General features: G+C 59.0%; 1 protein-coding gene across 1 annotated transcript in view; it reads right to left on the bottom strand.

Annotated features, from left to right (window-relative positions):
- Nucleotides 1–311: 311 nt before the first annotated feature.
- Nucleotides 312–22728, bottom strand: part of NCS1 (neuronal calcium sensor 1) — a 38713-nt gene continuing 16296 nt past the window's right edge. The window contains exons 2-8 of the mRNA XM_004593483.2: nt 19529–19553; nt 8548–8686; nt 8137–8215; nt 7561–7649; nt 7143–7220; nt 5194–5311; nt 312–719 (exon numbers count right to left, since the gene is read on the bottom strand). Coding sequence (XP_004593540.1) covers nt 5213–5311; nt 7143–7220; nt 7561–7649; nt 8137–8215; nt 8548–8686; nt 19529–19553 — 509 coding nt within the window. The 3' untranslated portion in view covers nt 312–719; nt 5194–5212. The remainder of the gene's footprint in view (nt 720–5193; nt 5312–7142; nt 7221–7560; nt 7650–8136; nt 8216–8547; nt 8687–19528; nt 19554–22728) is intronic.

Here is a 22728-nt window from a genome sequence, read left to right on the forward strand (position 1 = left end):
CCAAGCCCAGGAACTCGAGGGGTAGGGGGAAATAAAGTTCTTTTGGCTTTTGGCTTCTTGGGCCCGCTGCAAGGCGCGATGGCCCCAAGCGAGCGCAGGCAGGCGGGGAGGGGGCGTGCACGTATGAAGCCCCGTGCCCCCCGGGGGCAGCAGCAACGGTTAGCAACCAATAAATTAAAAGTCTCCATCGCAGACGGCGACAAATAAAATCCTCACGCCGCCCGCGATGCACGCAAAGCTGCGGTCACAGATTCTCATCCCTTGATGAGCAGTGCGAGAGGGCGGGGTCAGAGACGTCCGTCACGGGCCCCAGGCTGCTGGGTGGAGGTTCCAAGCCGTCTCCCCAGCTGGGGGTCGGCTCAGCATCCTCTCCCATTTAGGGTGGAGCCTGCCCTTTCCCAGAGTCTGTTTGAGACACAACAGAAGCAGGTGCACAAGGGAGAGCGGGCGGAGCCGCAGCCGGGGTGAGGACTGGGGCTGGTTTGATTCGTGTTGTTGTCTTCCAGACAAGCAGAGACTGTTGGCGACTGACCAGGAGCCGGGAGCCAGTGGTGGCTTCAGGTGGCAGTGGGTGGGTTCGGGGCTGAAGTGGGGGAGTCAGGGCCTCCCGTATCAAGGGCAGCGAGCTGTGTGAGGAGGCCGAGGGAGGCTGGGCAGCTCAGGGGTGTTGGGGCAGAGGCAGCCTCAGGGCACAAAGGAGGCGTGTGGTTCCCAGACATCTGCAAGACATAAGGTAAGGTCACGGTCAGAGCTGACCTACTCCGGGATGTTCCGTATTTCTTGAAAAGCAAAGCAGTTCCTCATGCTGTGGCACAGTTGACCCACCACCTGCAGCATTGGTACATTCTGTATGGGCACAGGTTCATCCCCCAACTGCTCCACTTCCCATCCAGCTCCCTGCTGTTGCACCTGGGAAACCAGAAGAAGGCCCAAGCGCTTGCGCACCTGCACCCGCATGGGAGACCAGAAGAAGCTCCTGGCTCCTGGCTTTGCCTGACCTAGTCTTGGCCATTGAGACTACTTGAGGAGTGAACCTCTGGAAGGAAAATGTCTTTCCAACTCTTCCTTTCAAATAAATTTCATTAAAATAATAATAATAATAAGGCCCAGTGCAGTAGCCTCGTGGCTAAAGTCCTCACTTTGCACATGCCAGGATCCCATATGGGTGCCAGTTCTAATCCCGGCAGCCCCACTTCCCATCCAGCTCCCTGCTTGTGGCCTGGGAAAGCAGTTGAGGACGGCCCAAAGCCTTGGGACCCTGCACTCCTGTGGGAGACCCAGAAGAGGTTCCTGGCTCCTGGCTTCACATCAGCTCAACTCCGGCCATTGCGGCTGCTTGGGGAGTCAATCAACAGATGGAAGATCTTCCTCTCTGTTTCTCCTCCTCTCTGTATATCTGACTTGACAATAAAAGTAAATAATTTTTTTTAAAGATATATACCATGTAGCACATTTATCTGTGACAGCAAAGAGAAAAGCCAACAGGAGAGAGGGTTGCGTATGTCCACGGCACAAGGGGATGTGCACGCACCCAGGGAGATGCGTGACGAGCAGCTCATGGCCACAGTGTGTGACGGGTGACCGGGGCCAGCCCCAGCTGTTGTGCACACGTGGGAAGGGAACCCGTGGATGGAGGCTGGCTCGCCCGCTCTTGCTTGTCTGTGCTCTCTGTCCCCGCCTTTCAGAAAGGATGAGTAAGCAAGCATATTTAAAAACATGGAGGGGCTGCCACTGTTGCACGATGCGTTTAAGCCAACACTTGCGACTCCCACATCCCAACTCCAGAGCGCTGGTTCGAGTCCCGGCTGCTCTACTTCCAATCTCACTCCCTGCTAATGCACTCGGGAAGGCAGCAGAGGATGGCCCAAGTATGGCTCTGCCCCCCATGTGGGGAGTAAGCCAGAGGCGTGATCTCTCTGCTTTTCAAATAAATAAAAATGAATAAACTGACATTAAAAAAAATATGGAAATAGCCCACATGTCCGGCACAAACTAACGGATACAAAAAAGTTGGGGTGTTCTCCAGGCACGATGAGGATGGACTCCAAACACCTGCTGAGGGCCAGAGAACCCCAGAAAAGGTCATACCCCATGGGGTTCCTTGGAACACGCAAAGCCAGACAAGCCAGAGAGAGAAAGCATGTCACGGCTGCCAGGGGCCCAGGGGAAGAGAGAGAAAAGTGGGGAGACAAGAGACAGAGATCTCCCATGCCCTGGCTGACTCCCCAAGTGCCCACAACAGCCAGCCTGGGCTAGGCTCACCAGCAGCCAGAACCTCCACCGTTCGCCCACGTGCGCTGCAGGGACCCAGCACTCGTCCAGCCTCCACTGTCTCCCAGGTGCACTGCGGGGTGGGAGGGGGGTGGGTGGGGAGCAAAGGGGGGACTCGAGCCCAGCTCTGTGAGGCGGCATCACACATGCCGGATGAACTCTCCACACAACACACACGTGCCCTCAGCAGACAGCTTCTAAGCCCACTGGGCACAAGGGAGGGTGTGACTGTGCCCTAGAGCCCTGCTCACACCACATCCTCGCTCCCCGCTGACAGACAGGTGTCGGCAGTTGACTGAAGTGACTGCTACCTTGGCAGCCCAGTTCCTCTTCCGGGAATCAGTATTGAAGAGACCCAAGCAAGACTTGTGGGGCAGCCCTGGAAAGCAGCAGGAAGTAGGCGAACCCCACAGAGCCAGAGCTGGGGTGTCCTCAGGGGCCAGGGTGTGAGGGAAGGAACAGACAGGCTCATGGGAGGAGGGAGGCCAGGGCACCCCAAGGGAGTGCCTGAGTCCTCACCCAGAGGGTGCCCACACCTAGCACCCTGAGGCTTGGCCACAGCTCCACGTGCCATCGACCCATCTCCGTGACCTGTGACCTCTGCCACCCTCCCTGCTCTTTCTGCATCTGCTGAACTGCATCTGCCCTGGCAGCGTCAGGAGCCTTTTCAAAGCTCACAGGAGAGGCAGGTGGACAGGAACAAGAACACCCCGCACACCACCCCGCAGTCCGGAGACTGTGGCTGCAACCATCAACTGGGTGTTTCAAAAGAGCCAGCAGACAGGATTCGGCTGTTTCCCTGTTGAGGACACACGTGTGAGGTGACACACGCCAGTGACTATGCCACATGCATGTGCTGAAGTCACACTGCGCCCTCGGACCTATGTGACCACGTCCATCAACAACAGAACATCTCCAAAAAACGGAGAACATGAAGCTCATCACATACAACAAAAGCCACAATCCACCCTGCCGACCGGAAACAATAAACTTCCCTGGCCCAGCTGCTAAGATGCAGCTCCAAAGTCCTGCATATGAGAGCCCCTGCTCCGAGTCCTGGCTTGCCTTCTGATCCAGCTTCCTGCTGGGAGGCAGCAGGGGACAGCTCAAACCGTTGGGCTCCCACCACCCACGTGGCGATCTAGACAGAGTTCCGGGCTCCAGGCTGTGACCTCCGGCAGCCCTAACCATCACGGTCTTCTGGGGAGTGACCTTAGTAGATGCAAGGTTCCTCTCTCTGTAACTCCACCTTGCAAGGTGACACATTTGGGAGGATTAACCCAGCTCACGCGCGAGGGGGCACGAGTTGCCATCAGATGGGTGCTCAGGAGCACCGGGCTCCTCTTCATACCAAGTGAACAAGCCGTGCCCAGCAGGGTTCTGGGTGACAGCGTGGGAGCCTGCCCAGCATAACGAGGCTGGAAGATAACAAGCAAAAAGTAGAGAAAGGGAGAAGCATTTTAAAAATGCGGACGAAAATCCAAGTGATCTGAGGCAGGAGCTGCCATTTAACACACACCAGATGCTCCACGGTAAAGAAAAGCCGCAGATCTGTCAAGCATTAACGCACACAAGGAGAAGGTGCTGTTACCCATCCGGCCCAAAACAGCGGCCACCTAGAAAGAAGTCCATGAGAGATGGGAGAGCCCCTTTAAGGAGAAATCGCAAGACTTCAAAGAGCAGAGGGAAGGACCATTTTCATGGATTGGGAAACTCAGCTCCTTCAGGATGACAGCTCTCCCCGAAACTGACCGTGAGAGCCCTGTCAGTCTTGGCTTAAAAGCTGACTCTCAGGCCTGATGCAGCAGCCTAGTGGCTAAGGTCCTCGCCTTGAATGCACCAGGATTCTCTGTGGGCCTTGGTTCTTGTCCCAGCTGCTCCACTTCCCCTCCAGCTCCCTGCTTGTGGCCTGGGACGGCAGTGGAGGAGGACCAGGTTCTTGAGACCCTGCATCCACGTGGGAGACCCAGAGGAGGCTGCTGGCTCCTGGCTCCAGATTGGCTCAACTCAGTTGCAGATACTTGAGGAATGAGCCGGTGGCTGGAAGATCTTTCTCTGTCTCTCCTTCTCTCTGTAAATCTACCTTTCCAATTAAAAAAATATATTTTAAAAAGTTAAAATAAAATAAATTGTAAAAAGCTGACTCACATTCCACAGCAACCACCAACAGTAAAAAGCAGCCCAGGCGTGCTTGGTGTGCTGATGGGGCCATGAGAAGGCCGTGGCTTGCTCCTCTCTCTCTCCCGCTTTGCTCTCAGGAAGCCCACCCCAAGGGACGCCAGCCCAGAGCTGCTGGCCATCACATGGATGCACTGAGGTCGCCCAGCCCAGGACCAAGCCAGGAAGTAGACTGGCCCCTACAGAATCTTCTGGGGAAGTCAGTGCTGCCCACTGCTGCTGCTGCCCCACTTGGTCAGGACCAGGATCTGGCAAGACATGAGATGGTCAGTGCTACATCCACACTCTGCCAGGCAGCCTGGGCCGGCAGTCACCCTCCAGACACCTGGGCTGGAGGCAGAGGCTAGCCCCAGCTGAGCTGCGCCCAGGTCCACGAGCAGCCGTTGAAAGGTCACAGTCCACTGGCCGCTCAGAAACAAGGTGGGACACTCCTGCCACCCCAGGCCCCTGGCACTGGCCAAGAACCACGATTCCCTGCGACTTCAGGAAATTGTTCCGCTAGCTGCAAAATGCCCAAAGAAGCAACACAGGCCACACAGCACGCCCTGACCCTCCGGCCTCCCCTCCCTGCCATGCCCCCCACCCTGGGCAGACCCCCTCCCTCCCTGCCATGCCCTCCACCCTGGGCGGAGCCCCTCCCTCCTTGTCCTGCCCCTCACCCTGGGTGGACCCCCTCCTTCCCTGCCATGCCCCCCACCCTGGGCGGACCCCAAGGACTCCCCGCCCCAGGCCCCCCACACTCACCACAGCTCCAGGCCCTGGACTATACTAGCCCATCATAGAGCGACAGCGCCTGCACAATGGAGGGGTCTGCCTTGGACCCTTCCTGGAACTCCTGCAGCGTCAGCTTCCCGTCGGCGTTCTGTGAGCAAAGAGAGGCACCTGAAGGGGCGGAACACTGGCCTCTGGGGACAGGAGCCCAGGGCTGGACCCCAGAGCAGATCCCAAGCCAGGCGGCACCAGCCAGGCCTGAGAGAAGGCACTGGAGTGTGGCTGCCCCTGGGCCTACCCACCATTCTTGGCCAATTCCTCACCTGAGGCCTGGGGGAGGCCACAGCATGGCTTCCTCCAGCACTGGGAAGCCCTTGCGCTGGCCAGTCAGACCCAGGTCTAACCCCTGCTCAGCCACCACTGCCATGATGTTCCCGAAGAGCAAACGGTCTCCAGCATGCCTCTGGGGACATTCCAGAAGGCAATGAAACCACCCCTGTGGGCCAGAGCTGTGGCAGAGCTAGTTAAGCCCAGCTTCCCATACAAGGTCAAGTCCAGCTGCTCTACTTCCCATCCAGCTCCCTGCCCCTGTGCCTGGGAAAACCACAGAGAACGGCCCAGCGCTTGGGTCCCGGCACCCACGTGGAGTGACCCAGAGGGAGCTCCTGGCTTCTGATTTTGGAGCCCCCCAGCTCTGGCCATTGTGGCTATTTACGCAGTGAACCGTGGATGGAAGATTCTCTTTCTCCTTAACTCGCCTTTCAAATAAATAATAAATTATGAAAGGAAGGACAGGCAGGCGGATGGATGGAGCCTTGGGGTGGCCCATCCTGGACCATGCAAGGTGAGCAGTGACATTGGCTCTGACCCACGCAACCTGAATACCCTAGGCTGTGGGGAATACACCAGAGCCCAGAGGGCTTCCAGCAAGGAAACTGAGGCACGGTCCCTGCCTAGGACGCCATGGCTGGGAACGGGGCAAGTGAGGGTCACACCCCAGGTGGCCCAAGCTGGGGTCAGCTCTGCTTGCTAAAATTAGGGACAATTAGAGGCAAAAAGAGGGGGAGATGAGAGGGGGTCTGAGGAGGGCATGGCCCTGGCCCTTTACAGGGGTGGATCTTCAACAGGAAGGCGCCCCGTGCTCCACGCCCTGCCCATCAATCGTTGGATTGCCAGTGAGAGCCCGGCTGGGCTGCTTGGACACTGAGACAAGGACAAACCCAGAATGCTGCCCTGGGTCACAGAAAAAAAAAATCTGCTTTTGTGAGTTTTCTGCCAGTGCATTTGCAACTTAGCATTGAAAATTAAGTGGTAAAAAAAAAAAAAAGAAAGAAAGAAAATTAAGTGGTTTTAGCTGCTTTCAACAGTTCAGCTTAAAGAAGGCCTAGGAGGCAGGGCGTGAGCATGAGATGCCAGTCTCTAAGTCGCCACTGGGGGGCGCCCGCCTCACACGCCTCAAGCCTGGGTGCTGTCCCTGCTCTGCATCCCAGTCAGCGCCTCTTCACAAGCACCCTGGGCGGTGGCAGCGGGGGCTCCCGTAGCTGGGTCCCTTCCGCCCACCCGGGAGATCCCGAGGGAGTTCTGGGTGCCTGGCCACAGACTGTTGTGGCGTCTGAGGAGGGATAGCAGTGGGAAGCTCTCTCCATGCCTGTCTCGGTTTAATAAAGCGTGACAGAAGGAAAGCTGTGCACCCAGGGGTCTGTGGGTGAAGCTGCGCTGTAGGCAAAGTCAGAAGGGGAAGCTTGGTCCTTCTCCCCCCCAGCAATGAGCCAGGGGCCGGCCCCAGCGGGGGCAGCAACACCTGGACCTCTGTGGACAGAAAGTTGAACTAACTTACTTGAACTCCCTGAAGTCCTACGGACAGTGGCCATCTCTGACTCCAGGCCTCTGCCTGCTGCAAGCGGGCAGCAACGCAGGTGGGCCCAGGTCCAGGGCCTCTCAATCACCACTCAAAGCCCCTCGTGCCCTCCCAGCCCCCTCACCTTGTCCATCATGGCGAAGATCCGGTCCACCCTCTTCTCGGGTGTGTTCTCCTCTTCAGGGAGCTCCACAGTGTTCCCCTGTCAGGGACACAGCAGGCGGGGCCAGAGGCTAGCGGCTCGCCCTGCGGGGCTTGGGACACTCAGCCCAACACCTGCCCCAGAGCTGGGCTGATTCCCGATGGGGCCACCACTCTCTCCCACCTCACCCCACCTGTGCCATCCTGCTGGGGTTGTCTACCCAGCCCTCCCTGCCTATCTGAAACAACAGGTACACCTGGTGCCCCCTCCGGCCTGCAGGAAGTGGCAGCCAGGGACCTCCCCCTCCTCCCACCCACAGGGCCTCACCGCCTGCCCCACTGTCCGGCCTGCAGGAAGTGGCAGCCAGGGACCTCCCCCTCCTCCCACCCACAGGCCTTACCACCATCTGGTAAATGGCATCCACGATGTCCAACATCTCATTCCTGGTGATGTAGCCATCGTTGTCCAAGTCATACAGCTTGAAAGCCCCTGGCAGTGAGCGGCAGGGGCTGAGCTATGCCTGACCCTGGGGCACAGGTAGGCTCCTTGGGCACCCCCCACCCTCTTGCACCTCCATGGGTATCTGTGGCCAGCAGGAAGTACCAGCAGTACAGACAGGGGCACACATGCCACAGGCACCAGGTAGGTGCCAGGTCTGCCAGGGTGGGCACTGCAGGGCCTGGTACCCTCTGTGAGTGCCAGCTAAGCCCCAGACCCCACCAAGGGTGGAATCTATGTCCTCTTCACCAAGCCGTGATCCATGTGTGTCGAACGTCCGAGCTCACACATAAGCGAGCGAGTGAAAGGGGGTCAGCCTGGAACTGGGTCTCCGGGTCCCATCCTGCATAGATGGAGGCCACCTGCCCAGGGCTGCAGCCCTGGCCTCTGCGGTCACTGCCGCGGTCTCAGGCGCTCCCTCCTGGTGAGGATGGAGGACTGCATCCCTCCGGCCAGGGACAAAGGGGACAGGACTTACAACGCAGCTTCTCATCCAGGGTCCCCCTTGAGGTCACCGACAGCGCCTGGATGAACTCGGAGAACTCGATCCGCCCATCCTGATGGAAGAGAGAGGACAGCCCTGCTCAGCACTGGGCTGCCTGGTCAGGCCACACCTTGCAAGGCAGGTGACAAGTGGCAGTCGCATGTGCCTGTAGAGCACGTATATGCAGAATGTGTGTACAACGTATTCATGCACAACCATGCACTGCACACATATGTGCATTTGTGTGTGCACAGGAGTACACACACACATGCTGTGTGCTCCCCCTCTCGGAAGGAGGCAGGCACCGGCATGGCAGAGTGGGCGTGGAGCCACCGTGGCTGCCGCAGGAGAGGCGGCTCTGCTCGCGCAGGTCCCATACACTGCCATTCCCCATGGCCAGCTCACCTTGTTCTCATCAAAGACGTTGAAGACAAACGTGGCAAACTTGGTGGGGTCCCCAAAGGGGAAGAACTGCTTGTAGATCTTCTGGAAGCCGGCAGCATCCAGCTGCCCACTGGGGCAATCTTTGATGAAGCCTTTATACCTGCAGGTGGCAGAACAGGAGAGTTGGGAAGCAGGTGCCAACCTCACCCTCCTGCCAGGAGCTCCGGGTGAGACCCAGGGTTAGGAGTGCACACCAGGGGAGATGGGGAACAGGTGCCAACCTCACCCACCTTCCAGAAGCTCCAGGGTGGCCCGGGGTCTGCTCGCACACCAGGGCTGCCTCCCACCTCCACCTCTGACCTGGGCCAGGCAGCTTCAGCCCTGCCTGAGCCTGATGGAACGAGGCTGTGCGACGAGCACCAGGTCGTAAATCTCTGTACTTTCCGTGGGGACTAAGTCACGCGCACAATCACCCACCCCAACCCCTGCTCCTGGCCCCAAAGAGCAGCCACCTAGACCAGCAGCCGGCTCCTCCACCTGCACACCCTTCTTTCCGCCCCAGTCCCTGCTGCCAGGAAAGCAGGCAGATGTCAGAGCGGCCCAGGGAGCTCCCAGGGGACTCTGGCTTGTTCCACCTGCTTGGCCCACGCCACACACAGGACCCTCCAGTTGCCCAGGCTGTAGGTGGTGACATGGCTTTGTCCAGTTCAAACTTCTGCCATGCAACTTTGGGCCTGTCTGAGCCTCGGCCACCTCATCTATCAGAAGGGACACCCTTCACATTCCTCTTCCCAGAATGGCGTGCCACAGGACCACGGCCACAGGACTGGATGGGACAACCTGACAGCACTGACACCCACTGTCAGCTGGCTCCCATGCGGGCAGCTTACAGGCTTCCTGCCAAGTGGGAGGCACCCCAGGAAGGCCAGAGGGGGACAAGTCTGCTCTTCCCACACCCCCTCTCTGGCCACACTCCAGCCTCTTCAGGGAACTTGGCAGACCCACTCTCCCGGCACACCCCAAGAGCAAGGTACTACCAGGAAACTCCTTTAGCTTCTTTTTATTTATTTATTTGAATGGCAGATTGATAAGGGAGAACTTCCATCCACTGGGCCAGGCCAAAGCCGGGAGCCTGGAATTCCGTCCAGGTCTCCTATAGGGGAGGCGGGGCCCGAGCACTTGGGCCGTCTTCTGTCAGCTCCTCAGGTGCCTGAGCAGGGAGCTGGTTGGGAAGCAGAGTCAGGACTTGAACCCAGGGCCTGGGGTATAGAACAGGGGGTCCCTGAGTCAGCTTAACCCACTGCACTACAACATCTCCCATGGGAAGCACATTTTGCAGGTGAGGCAACTGAGGCTCCCGGAGCTGGAAGCGGCAGAGCTGGATCGCGGCAGGTGAGCATGCGCTGTGCCCGTCCTCTCGACTGACCAGTCTGCTCTCTGCACTGGCAATCGAGGACATGGGAGCTCAGGGCCTGGGGTTGCCATGGTGCCATGGCTGGGGTGCACAGGCAGAGGCACAACCTGGGGAGCCTCATTCATGCCCACCATGCCACCAAAACCAGGATGGAAGCTAGACAGGAAGGCCTCAGGGCTCACACGGAACCTTGGGATTCCATACCAGAAGGGCCGAGGTGTCCAGCCTGAGGGGGCTCCCTGGTCCTATCGCTGCTCTTTGGGGTGAGGCTGGTGAGGCTCCCAAGAGGAGAGTGGACATGTGCAGGAAGTGTCCTCCGGGAGCTGGGGGCAGGTCCTCCTCTGACCTCCCAACACTAGGTCCAAGGAACCCATTTCACGGATGAAGGCACAGAGAGTAAAGGAGAACTGGCCACAGTAGCATGCAGGACTTGGGGCCTGCACACCAACGGTCAGCTGCTACACCAGCATCAGTGCCTACTCACAGGTGACATCCTTGCATGCAGCTGCTGCCTCCTAGGGGTCTACCAGCCCCTGCAAGTCCCCAGGTGGACCACACCAGGAGGAAGCTGAACTGGGGACAACTGGGGACAGTGACGCAAAACCTTTCCCATAGGGCCCGGCGGCATGGCCTAGCGGCTAAAGTCCTCGCCTTGAAAGCCCCGGGATCCCATATGGGCGCCGGTTCTAATCCCGGCAGCTCCACTTCCCATCCAGCTCCCTGCTTGTGGCCTGGGAAAGCAGTTGAGGACGGCCCAAAGCTTTGGGACCCTGCACCCGCGTGGGAGACCCGGAAGAGGTTCCAGGTTCCCGGCATCGGATTGGCGCGTACCGGCCCGTTGAGGCTCACTTGGGGAGTGAAACATCGGACGGAAGATCTTCCTCTCTGTCTCTCCTCCTCTCTGTATATCCGGCTTTCCAATAACAATAAAAATCTTAAAAAAAAAAAAAAAACCTTTCCCATAACAGACCAAAGGCCCACACGCCTCAAAAGCCACCTCCTCCCAGCAGCCTGCCCAGTGTCAGTGAAGCTCATATATGACCCAGTCACCGACGGACAGCAGCCCCTCGGCCAGCTGGAACCCTGGGCAGGGAGCAGGACCACGCTCAGCACCAGGACTTCGTGATGGGAACAGGGCACAGCCACCATCTGTGGACGGCTCTCCTCCTCCCATCCTCCACAGGGCGGCTGTCACGGGAGGGACGTGGAAAGGAAAGAACAGAGGGAAAGTCAAAGGCACCCAGAGGCGGCTGCCGGAGCGTCTCTGCAGAGGCTCCTCGAGGGCTGTGCGCAGGCCCAGTGGGAGCCGCCTGCCCAGCAGCGGGTGGGGGCAGGGGCCTGCGGGGAAGCTGGCTCAGTGGGGAGTCAGACCAGGCCTCCCCAGGAGCTAATACCCACACCCCCATGCTCCACTCCAAACCCATTCTCAACCTCCAGGCCAACCCCCACAAAACACCTGCCGAGCTTAGGGGCAGCAAGCATCCCGCTAGGCAGCTCAGATCCCCATTTTCTGATCAAGCTTCCTCATTAACCTCCCTCCCGCAGGTGTAAGTGCTGGTCCCACCTTCAGCAAGCAGCCGGAAGTTCGTTCAGTAATTTTCCACCCACGAGCTCATAGCTACAGATCCCCTGTCGGAGTCAAGCCCCAACTCTCTTTCCTCCTGGGATGGTCCTGACACCTGCTGTGTGCCTCCTCATGTCATGTAGAAGGTTAAAGAATTGTCTGTTTTTAATCTGAGAGATGGATTGCTCACTGCCCAGCTGGGGTGGAATCCAGTCCAAGTCAGGAACCACAAACTCCAGCCGGGTCTCTGCCCCACCCCATCCCTGCGGGCTGGCAGGGACCCAAGCACTTGAGCATTCCTCTGCTGTCCCGTAGGTGCACCTTGCAGGAAGTGGGAGTCAAGAGGCAGAGCTGGACAAGGGACCAAGCCCTGGATGCGGGATGCAGGCATCAGAGCACTCGACTTGGCACCCACTGCCTTGCATCCAAGTGAGGCACTAACAGGATGGAAACAGGGGCTGCAGTGGGTTGCGCTGCCATCTGCAGCACCAGCAGCCCATATGGGAGTGCTGGTTGGAGTCCCAGCTGCACCGCTTCCAATCCAGCTCCCTACTCATGCACCTGGAAACATAGCAGACGATGGTTCCAGACTAGGGCCCTACCAATCCCCTGGGAGACCCGGATGGAATTCCAGGCTTCAGTCTGGCATTTGGGGAGGCAAGCCACAGGTGGAAGATCTGTTCTGTCTCTCCTCTTTGTCACTCTGCCTTTCATGTAACTAAACCTTGGAGGGAAAAAAAAAGTTGGGGAGGGGGCTTGCTGTGATGGTGGTTTCCAGGCCAGGCTCTGGCAGGCTACAGGGAGTAACAATGACCGCCTCCTGGGGTCTCTTTAAGAAGGGGAGGGACCAGACAGGAAGCTGTCTCAACTCTGCCAGACATGTGACCCCTTGACCTTGGACCAGAGCCATGAGCGAAAGTCTGAGTTGCCCCATGTGTGCCATCGGGGCAGACAACCGGCCCAAAACCGGGTCCTGGAGAACCCCTCACAGGACCTGTTAACAAGTGTCCAAATAACTTCCTTTAATACCAGCTCACATACCAGGCCCCAACTGATATGCGGCTTTCCCCAGGAAGTCGATCCAGGCCTTGGGTCCGAGGCTGTGGGTCCCTCCTGCTCTCAGACCCCTTACACATCCACAGCACAGCACAGACCACGCAGCCGAGAGAGCTGCCCCCGCCGCACCGGGCTGTGACACCCCCTGAGATGCAAGCTCCTCGGCCACCTTGTGTGTGAGGCCTGGCACACGCACGGAGTGGGCTGGGGCTGCCAGGTGCACAAGCCACCAGGCAGGGGAGGGGACTTGGAGCACCCAGGTGTCTGGTAGCTTTGTCCTGAGCTCCAGTGATGTCGGCACAAGCCCATGAGCCCTGTGGGGATCCATACTGAGAGCACAGAGGGGGAGCAGGACCAGCCCAAGGTCACACAGTAAGCCAACCAAAGGAAGGCGGGCTTGCAGCCAGGGCCGCTGCCTCCCCGGCTGCCCGCCCCAGGGGGAGCGCGTGAGTAATGCGGCTGCTACCCAAATATTACGTAACTCAGAAGCCGGAGGAGGGCATCTGCCTCAGCTACAGCAAGGGTGGGAGGGGGCTGAATGCTCCCAGACACCCGCAGGACACCCACCCCCCAGCTCTGAGGCCGGCAATGCGGGCCACGGGCTAACAGGCTGCCTGTGTCTGGACCCCGGATCATGCACCTACCTGCTCACCCATCCAACAGGACCCCCCAGGAAAACAAGGAATGTGACCATGCGCAGTCAGGGCCCAGAGTCATGCTCCAACAGGCCCAGGCCTCTTCCTCTCCCCTGCCAGGTGCTCGGGGTTGCAGGCTCAAGCCCCAGACCTTGCACACTCTGGGAGGTGTCCTGTGCAAACCCCAAACAACATCCTTCCTTTTCCTGAAGGTATGAGAAGTGGCTCTGTAACCAGCCACATTGGGCACCTGGTGCCCACTGCCACTGCCTGGCCACTGAGGACCCCTGCCAGCATGGGGGTCTGCACAGGTGCCTGCCTCCCAAGTTCCCCCCACCCAAGCATCAGGCACCATTGTGAGCATGAGGCACCGGGCTCTGGGCTTGGCTGGTACAACGGTGCCAAATCATCTGAACGAACTCAGGAGATGAGGACAATTCTGTCCACTTTACAGAAGGGGAAGCTGAGGCCCGTGTGACCCCAAGTCAAACAGAGGTGCAGACCTACCCAATGGAGCAGCTAAGTTAGACCCCAGACCCCAAAAAACAAATGGAGCCAGGACATGGAGATGTGGGCTGGCCGTCTTCCCGGCATTCCAGAACCACCAGTGGGTGCCTAAAGCCCTCAGGGAGCCTCCTTCCCCAGCACCTGCTGCCTGAGCCCAGGTGGTGGGAGGAGGGGACAGGAGTCCTCCCACAGTGTGCCAGGCGTAGAGCCCTCCTATCACTGTGGGCTCCGCTCAGACCCGGGAGACAGGCAGCCTGGTGCCACAGGGAAGTCTCACTGCAAACCAGCTCCCGGAGTGACCAGCACAGTCAGAAGTCAGGGACCATCCGGGCCTCCTGGGATGGCCCTGGCAGGGTACCCCAGGTAGACCCCTCACTGCAGGCCAGGGCTTTGGGCACACAGTGGGAAGGAGTCAGGGAAGGGAGCTCCCCATCAGTAACCATCACTGTCATTGCAACAATGCACGTTTATGCCGGTTCCTTCACCAGCTGCGTCAGGGATGGGCGGGGTGGTGCAGTGGGTCAGGTGGGTGCATGAGACGCCCACGTTCTACACCACCAGTGCCTGCTCCACTTCCCATCCAATGACAGCATGAGTGCCACCCACATGGGGACCTGGGCAGAGTCTGCTCCAGCCCTGGCAGGTGGAAGCGTCGGGGAAGTGAGACGGCAGATAGGAGAGCTCTAATAGAGGAGACGGTGAAGAAGAAAAGGGGAAGGGATGGGGGAGGAGCAGAGGAAACCGGATGTGCTTCATCAGCTTCCCACAGGGACACTCACTGGAGTCCAGATGCTCTGCTTCTCATCCAGCTCCCTGCTAATACGCCTGAAAAAGCAGCTAAAGACACACCAAGTCCTTGGGAGACCCAGAGGAAGCTCCTGGCTCTGGGCGTCAACCTGTCGAACTGAGGCCATTCGGGGAGTGAACCAGCAGATGGAAGATGGATCTCTCTCCTCTCTGTAACTCTCCCTTTCCAATAATTAACAAGTCTTTTTATTATTTATTTAAAAACAAGGGTTCAGGGCCTAGTGTGGTGACCTAGCTAAAGTCCTCATCTTGAAAGCGCTGGGATCTGGGCCCGGCGGCGTGGCCTAGCGGCTAAAGTCCTCACCTTGAAAGCCCCGGGATCCCATATGGGCGCCGGTTCTAATCCCGGAAGCTCCACTTCCCATCCAGCTCCCTGCTTGTGGCCTGGGAAAGCAGTCGAGGATGGCCCAATGCATTGGGACCCTGCACCCGTGTGGGAGACCCGGAAGAGGTTCCAGGTTCCTGGCTTCGGATCGGCGCGCATCGGCCCGTTGCGGCTCACTTGGGGAGTGAATCGTCGGATGGAAGATCTTCCTCTCTGTCTCTCCTCCTCTGTGTATATCTGGCTGTAATAAAATGAATAAATCTTTAAAAAAAAAAAAAAAGAAAGCGCCAGGATCCCATGTAGACGCCAGTTCTAATCCCGGCAGCCCTGCTTCCCATCCAGCTCCCTGCCTGTGGCCTGGGAAAGCAGAGGGGGACGGCCCAAAGCCTTGGGACCCTGCACCCACGTGGGAGACCTGGAAGAAGTTCCTGGCTCCTGGCTTCGGATCTGCTCGGCATCGGCCCGTTGCGGCCACTTGGGGAGTGAATCATCGGACAGAAGATCTTCCTCTCTGCCTCTCCTCCTCTCTGTATATCTGACTTTACTATAAAAATAAAATAAATCTTTAAAAAAAAAAGGTTCAGTTTCCAAATCAGACCTGGTTAGATTATAGATTGGCTCCCCACCAATGACCCAGGTGTGAGCCTGGACTGGTGATTTTCTCTCCCCGAGCCTCAGTTTGCTCATCCGGGAGATGGGACCCAGCCCACACCCACCTGAATGAGTGTATTGTCAACAGGACAGCCTGTCATGGGCACTGGCCACGTGCCGAGCCCTGGACACACAAGGGCCAGGAGGTCACAGTCAGCCCACTCTGGGCTGCCCTGTTCTGCCAGCATCCCTAGGAGGAGGTTCGAGTACCATCCCAGACTGGCACAGACAATGGCACAGTCATGTTCCCAGGAAAGCAAAGAGGAAAAGGAAATACTCCGACCCTACACGGGCCTCCACCTCAGGCACCCCCTCTCCCCTCACCCTGACACCCGAGGACAGAGTCACTGCTCAGAAAGGGTGGAATGGGGATTGGTACAATGGCTCAACTGGTTAATCCTCCACCTCCAAGCACAGCATCCCATACGGACACCGGTTCCCGTCCCGGCTGCCCTACTTCCCATCCGGCTCCCTGCCTGTGGCCTGGGAAAGCAGAGGAGGACGGCCCAAAGCCTTGGGACCCTGCACCCACGTGGGAGACCTGGAGGAGGTTCCTGGCTCCTGGCTCGGATCAGCTCAGCACCGACCGGCTGCAGTCGCTTGGGGAGTGAATCAGCAGAGAAGATACTCCTGCCTTACTTTCTCTCTGCAAATCTGCCTTTCCAATGAAAATAAATAAATCCTTAAAAAAAGAAAAACGTGGAATGAATGAACAAACGCTTGTGGCCTGGCCTCTGGTCTCTGAGGGCCCCTGCGTTCCCCGCCTGCCCCCTCCGGATCCTGCAGGCCAGCGGAGGTGGGGAAGAGCGGCAAGATGGGAAACTGCAGGACACAGCAGCGGCTGCGGTTAGCCAAGCCCAGCCTCCCCCCAGAAGCTCGCCTGCCAGGGCTGCCCCAAGGCCTGCATAGACCCCAACACCCATGAGGAAGACTCCCCTTCCTCCGGCCCCCACTGAGGCTTTCAGTGTTGTGAGTTGCCCACAGCAGGGGACTGCCTTGGTAGCTAGCAGGGTCACGGCCCAACGGTCTGGGCCACAGAGGCAGAGGGTGGCCCCAGACTGCACACATGCAACAAATACTCTTGGGGACACACTTGCATGCTCCCAACACATGTGCACACCAGCTCACGTGTGTTCACATATGTACATACTTCCCAGTACACACACATTCCCAGTGCACACCAGCTCGTGTGCACACACACATTCCTCTCACACATGCACACCCACACAGTTGTGTGCGGCCAGGGCAGGCATCTCTGGCCCTGAGGGAGCTCCCCCGACCCTTGCCCACAGAGAACAGCCCAGGAGAGCAGCTGGTCTTGCTGAGCTGCCCGCAGGGCCCCCACCCCGCTGGCGCCTGCTTTTCTCCATCTACCCTGAGAAGCTGAGCAACAAAGGAGAGATCCTCCCTCCAGCAGCTCACTCCTCAGAACCCACCACAGCCAGCGCTGGGCCAGGACCTCCAGCCGGGTCTCCCAGGTGGGCAGCAGGGCCCCATAATGTGGGCCACCATCTGCTGCCTTCCAGCATGCATCAGCAGGACCTGGAGCCAGCACTCCACGGTGAGACACAGGCATTCCCACAACGCCCACCCGGCCAGCCACTGCTGATATCACAGCACTTCCGGGATCATTGGTTAGTCAAAGCAATTGAGCCATTCAGAGGATCTAGACAACAGGACATCTAGGACAGGTGCAGGTGTGTGGCGTGGCAGGCAGGACGCTGCTCGGGGACCGTCTGCCTCGGTAGCCACAGTGCTGGCTCAAGTCCCCGGCTCTCTGCCACCACACGCGACACCTCACCGAGCTGCTGGGCTCCCAGCCGGGCCCAGCCCTGGCCATGTCGGCCACTTGGAGAACGAGCCGTGCACGGGAGGGCATTCGTGCTCTCTCATCTGTCCTTGCCTCTCCATGAAACAAAATATTTTAGAAGAAAGAAAATATAACCTACACGGGATGCATGGTCCTGTGGCGGGCACACACACCACCAGCCGCCTCCGGCCTCTGCTCGCTCCCTCGTCTCCTGCACGCTTCCTGTCACGGAGCTGTGTGTACCCTGCCGTCCTCAGGCCGGATGGCGCACTCCTCACCTCCCAGGTGGCCGCAATGTCACACTCACCCTCAGGGGCCTGGGACCTTCTGCCTGCCATCTCTCAGCCTCCCTGGGCTCCTGATCTCCTGGAGGGGAGGGAGGAACCCCAACCAGGCTCTTCCCTCCACACCAAGAGGACCCGGGTGCAGGGTGGGCACATCCAGCCGGTCCAGCCAGGCTACACATCACAGGGCCCTGGGGCTGGGGCTCTCCCAGGGCACCAGGGACCTGAGTGAGAGGCACCAAGACCTGAGTTCTGGTCCAGGCTCCATTGATACTCGCCGTGCGATGCAACAGATCAAAGCCCTTCTCTGACACAGGCCCCGCCCTCTGGCTGGTATAGGTCTGCCTCAACCCTTCTGATGCAGGCCCCACCCTCTTTCCATCATTTTCTCCCTGGCACTTGGCTCTGCCAGTGGGTGTCCAACGCCGTATTTCAGTGCACACCAGGGGTGGGGACTTTGTCTCAGTCAGGGAGAAACAGAGAGAGAGAGAGAGATCTTCCATCTACAGGTTCAGTCCCAGAATGCCCACAACAGTCCAGATGCAGCCAGGATGAAGTCAGCAGCGTGAAACTCCATCCAGGGGCCCGAGCACTTGGGCCATTCCCACTGCCCCTGCGGTGCGTTAGCAGGGAGCTGGATGGGAAGTGGAGCAGCTGGAACTTCACTAGGTTCTCCACTGTGGGAGGCAGGTGTCACCAGCCACATAATGTGGTCTTAACACCAACACAGAGAACCTTCTTCAAGCTCTGCTCCACATTTCACATGACCTCATACATTCATGCTTCACAATATTCTGATAAAATCTTACCCTCACACTCCGGGAGGGATGCTGAGGACCCGCGTCCAATATTTGTGCAAGGTCACACAGCCGGGATGTGGGCCTCTAGCCACCTGCCCCTTGAGGAAAGGCCTGGCCGCAGTAGGACCCAATATCCTTGTCCCTAACACCACAACGGGGACCAGGGACACAGCAGTGTCCCTGGGGGCATCCACCTTTCCCAAGGATGGACCTTGCCCTCCTCCCCATCCTGCCTACATCTGCTGCCCAGAGCCCAGAGCCCTCCCACAGGTGCCACGGCTGTAGCCAAAGCAGATGAGGGCTCTTGCCCATGCAGCCGCTCTAACCACTGCACTCCCCGGCCCTGGCTTCCTTGCGAGTCGCTGCGCCTGCTTTGGCTGTGGCCGCTTGAGCTCATTCAGTGGTCACGGGGAACACCAGAGCAGAAGCAGGAAGCAGGTCAAGCTCATAGGTTCATCCTTGGATGTGGTCTGTGCTTCCCCCACATCTGCTTTCCATCCAGGTTCAGCCACCAAGCCTGAGTGCAGAGTGGGCTGTCATGGGAGGTGCAGGAGGTGCAAGCAGTGACCCTGGGGCAAACGAGATCTCCAGGGTTGTTTCCTTGCTCCCCTGCCTGCTGCTCCCCGGCTCAGGGGCCCCCCACATACCAAGACTCACAATGTTAGCAAGCAGGTCTCTCCTCCCTCCTCCCAGCCAGGACAGATATCACTAATCCATCACTACTCCATGACACACAGCCTCCAGATCCTTCCGGACACAGCACTCCAGGCCGCCCCCAGGTTGACTGGAGCTGGTGTCCAGCAGGAGACTCAGGAATCATTACAGAGGGAGCAGGTGCACCTTGGCATCCCCAGGTGCCAGAGTGACCAGGCTACATCCGGGCCCCAGGCTTCCCACGCAGTAGAATCCCTCCCCCTCCAGGGAGCAGGCCCTTCAGAGAGACATGGGGATCCTTTAAGAGCCGCCCCAGCAGGACATTGCCAGCAGTCCCAACCCAGCCTAGGGAATGTGCGCGGGCTGCAGGTGGCCTCCAGACACTGACAGTGAGCTCCTGCCGCATATTCCCACCAGCATAAAGCCAGCACCCCAGTTCCCAATCAGACCCCTGACGCCTGGGCCAGCCCCTGTCCCGTTCCCAAAGCTACTTACCACTGTTGCACCTCCTTCTCCGTAACTGCAAGAGAAAACAAGAGGGACCTTTTAGCTCAAGAGCCACATGTGTGAGGATTCCCTGAGCCCCTCCCGGCACCTGCTCTGCCCACCCCGCAGCGCGCCTGCTGCAACATCCAGCAGGGGGCAGCTCTGGACCATCCTCCTGAAGCTGCTGCCGCACCAACAACCCCCAGACCCAGAGCTGCCTCTGCTCAGGCCTCTCCTTGCGGGTCACCCCTCCTGCCCCAGTCTGCACCCTCCCAGCCCAGGGCACACAAGAGCAGTGCTGAGCCCTCACAGAAGGCTGAACCCCTCCACTGCACAGACCCTCCCCTCCAGCCCCTCTCATGGACAAGACGCAAACAGAACCCCAACCCCAAAGCTGAAATGAGCAAGAGAGAATGGCTGAAGCCCAAGCCAAACCCAAAAAGTCATTGCCTACCAAACCATGAAACATACACGACGCATTATTTTTTTCTGGAAAGTACTGAATCAGCTGAAGTCGGAACCCACCCAGCGCTCGGGGTAGTCACTGAATAAAGGACAAGGACTCTAAGCCACCACAGCTGCTTCTCCAGCTCCCTGGGCCCCATTCCTCCCTGTCCCCCCACTGTCCATCACACAGGTGCACAGGCTCCTAGATCCACCCTACCGTCACCCCAGCACAGCTCCCTCCTCTTCAGTGCCCACCCTCCACAAGCCCAAAAGGGAAACAGCCACGGTGGTGGGAGCCAGTTACCCGGGAGACCAGACCGGGCAAGAGAGGACGTGATCGCCCCCAGAGAAGGTTCTAGCAAAGGGGTTCAGGTATGGGGTTGAAGGGGAAGGTCTCTCCAGTGCCACCCAGGCTGGAGCTGGGAAGGGCGATCCGCTGCAGAGCAGCGGTCATAAGCCCAAGCCCGCAGTTACAGGTCACTGTCATGGCATAGCCAGGTACACTGGGCTGCGGGCTCAGAACTGGACCAGATCACACCGCTTGCCCAGTCCGCGTGTCCTGAGGCCCCTCCCCTCAGTCTCCTCATCTATGAAGTGGGCCTGGGGCACTCCGCATGCTCACTGCTCTTATAACCATCAGAAGGCCCTGGCAGGTACAATCCTGTTTCCTGACCAGCAGGCCACGGTTCCCAAGGGGCCAGAGCGCCAGCCACCTGGAGTCAGCCAGAGAGCTGTGGGGCCTTGGGGGCCAAGGCGAGGGGTCAGCAAGCAGTGCCATCACGTGACACCAACCACAGGAGCTTGGCTGAGGTCACAGGGTCAGGAGCTTGGAAGTCCCAGCTGTCCCTAACTGCCCCCCTCACCCACCACTCCCCAACACAGCCACCAGGAGACAGCAGCTTGGAAAGCAGAAGGGCCACGGCTGGCTTGTCACTCCCCACCAAAAAAAAATATGTCCCCAAAACAGAGTGATCAGCAGTAACCAAAGCCGCGGAGTAGCAAGAGATGAGCCCAGTTAGTGGGAGACAGCAGGGCCAGCAGGTGTCCCCTGGCACCATGCCAGGGCCAGCACCTTGACTGCTCCACTGAAGGCGGAAGCCCAGTGTTCACAAGTCCCCACCCCCCTTGTCAGCCCAAGTCGGACAACTATGTCCAAATCCCAGCCGCCCTCACCACTCACCTCCCCACATCAACCTGGAGGCTGGCCCTGTTTCAAAGACGAAGTTGAGCCTGGGGGCGGTAACCCAAGGGACAAACCCAAGGTGACAGCCAACTCGGAGGCCTGCATTCTTAGCCACCATGTCTAGGCTCTTGGAGGCTCCACCATTCCTATGCCGCCTTCCAGAGTCCTCCCCATGCTCCCAGCTGGCAGCCTGCCCGGACATCTCCCTTTGTCCTGCCAAAGCTGGCTGCGCTCTAAGCAGCGACGTGCACCTGTGGACCTGGGAGGCTACATGCCCCGACACAGCCGGGGGAAGCCTTGTCTCAGTCTCGTGGTTGAGGACCCGATCAGCCAAATCTACAAGACGATGGACCAATTCTGCAGGGCCACACCACGCAGGACAGACTCCTGTTCACATGCTCGGGGCAGGGGACGATGGCTTCGAGGCCACACAAGGATGCGACGGCCCTCTTCCTCAGAGATGTGCCCCAAGGACTCTGCAGTCAGGGCCAGTACACCTGCAGTGTCCTGTGGGAGGTCCAGAAACAAGACAAAGGGAGAGAACACGGGGTGCAAGTTCAAGGCCTTAAATTTGCAGGTGTGTCACAGGCGAAGGACGGACTGGGAGTGCTTGTTGCAGTGGCTGGTACCCAGCCAGGGCTCCGCAGAAGCTGTCCCCTCTTTTCTGCAGCTGAACACCAAACTCCCCAGCATGAGTCTCAGCGCCTGGCCCCACGGCCCCATGCACATGGGAGGCACAGGGCAAGCCCTGGTCGGCTGCTGTCTCCATCGCGCCATGGGGCTCGGTGGGTTGAGAGCATTCTAGGACTTGCTCCTCACCTAAACAGGATCACGCCTGGCACCAAGCTGTCCCTCTCCACCGCCTCGGGGCCTGCACGCCCAGGCACATCCCAAACCCAGGAGGGATGCAGGAGGTGGGCGTTGGGTCTGGGGCAAAGATGTGAAGGAAGATGCCCGTGTCCCCACATGAAAGAACCCGGCTCTCTCTCTCTGCCTCCCAAATAAATCTATGCTCCATGTGCTGAACACCTGCAGGCTGGTTCATGACCTCACCTCTCTGAACCTCAGTGCTGCCCTCTGGTGGAGAGGGAAGGGCCCAAGCTCAAGAGACAATTCTGCAGCTTGGAGAAGCCGGAGAGGAGCTGGGGATAGCAGAGGGCAGAGAAGTGGCTGGGGTGGGACCCAGCCCTCACCCAGTCCCCCCCCCGGCCCCACACCTGGCCCTCTCCCAGATCCTCACTGGCCTTCGCTCAGCCCTCGTCCAGCCTTCGCCCAACCCTCACAGGCCCCAGGTCTGCAATGCCCATGGCCTCAGTCACCTGGAGCTCTGGGCGCTTACCCACCCCTCCATGCAGTCCCTGCCCACCAGCAAGGTACATGAGGGCTGTGTTTGCAGTCAGAAGGCGGGGAGAGCCCAGCGGCGTGGCCTAGCGGCTAAAGTCCTCGCCTTGAAAGCCCCGGGATCCCATATGGGCACCGGTTCTAATCCCGGCAGCTCCACTTCCCATCTAGCTCCACTGCTTGTGGCCTGGGAAAGCAGTTGAGGACGGCCCAATGCATTGGGACCCTGCACCCGCGT

The sequence above is a fragment of the Ochotona princeps genome, chromosome 14 (genome assembly GCF_030435755.1).
Source record: "Ochotona princeps isolate mOchPri1 chromosome 14, mOchPri1.hap1, whole genome shotgun sequence".
NCBI lineage: Eukaryota > Metazoa > Chordata > Mammalia > Lagomorpha > Ochotonidae > Ochotona > Ochotona princeps.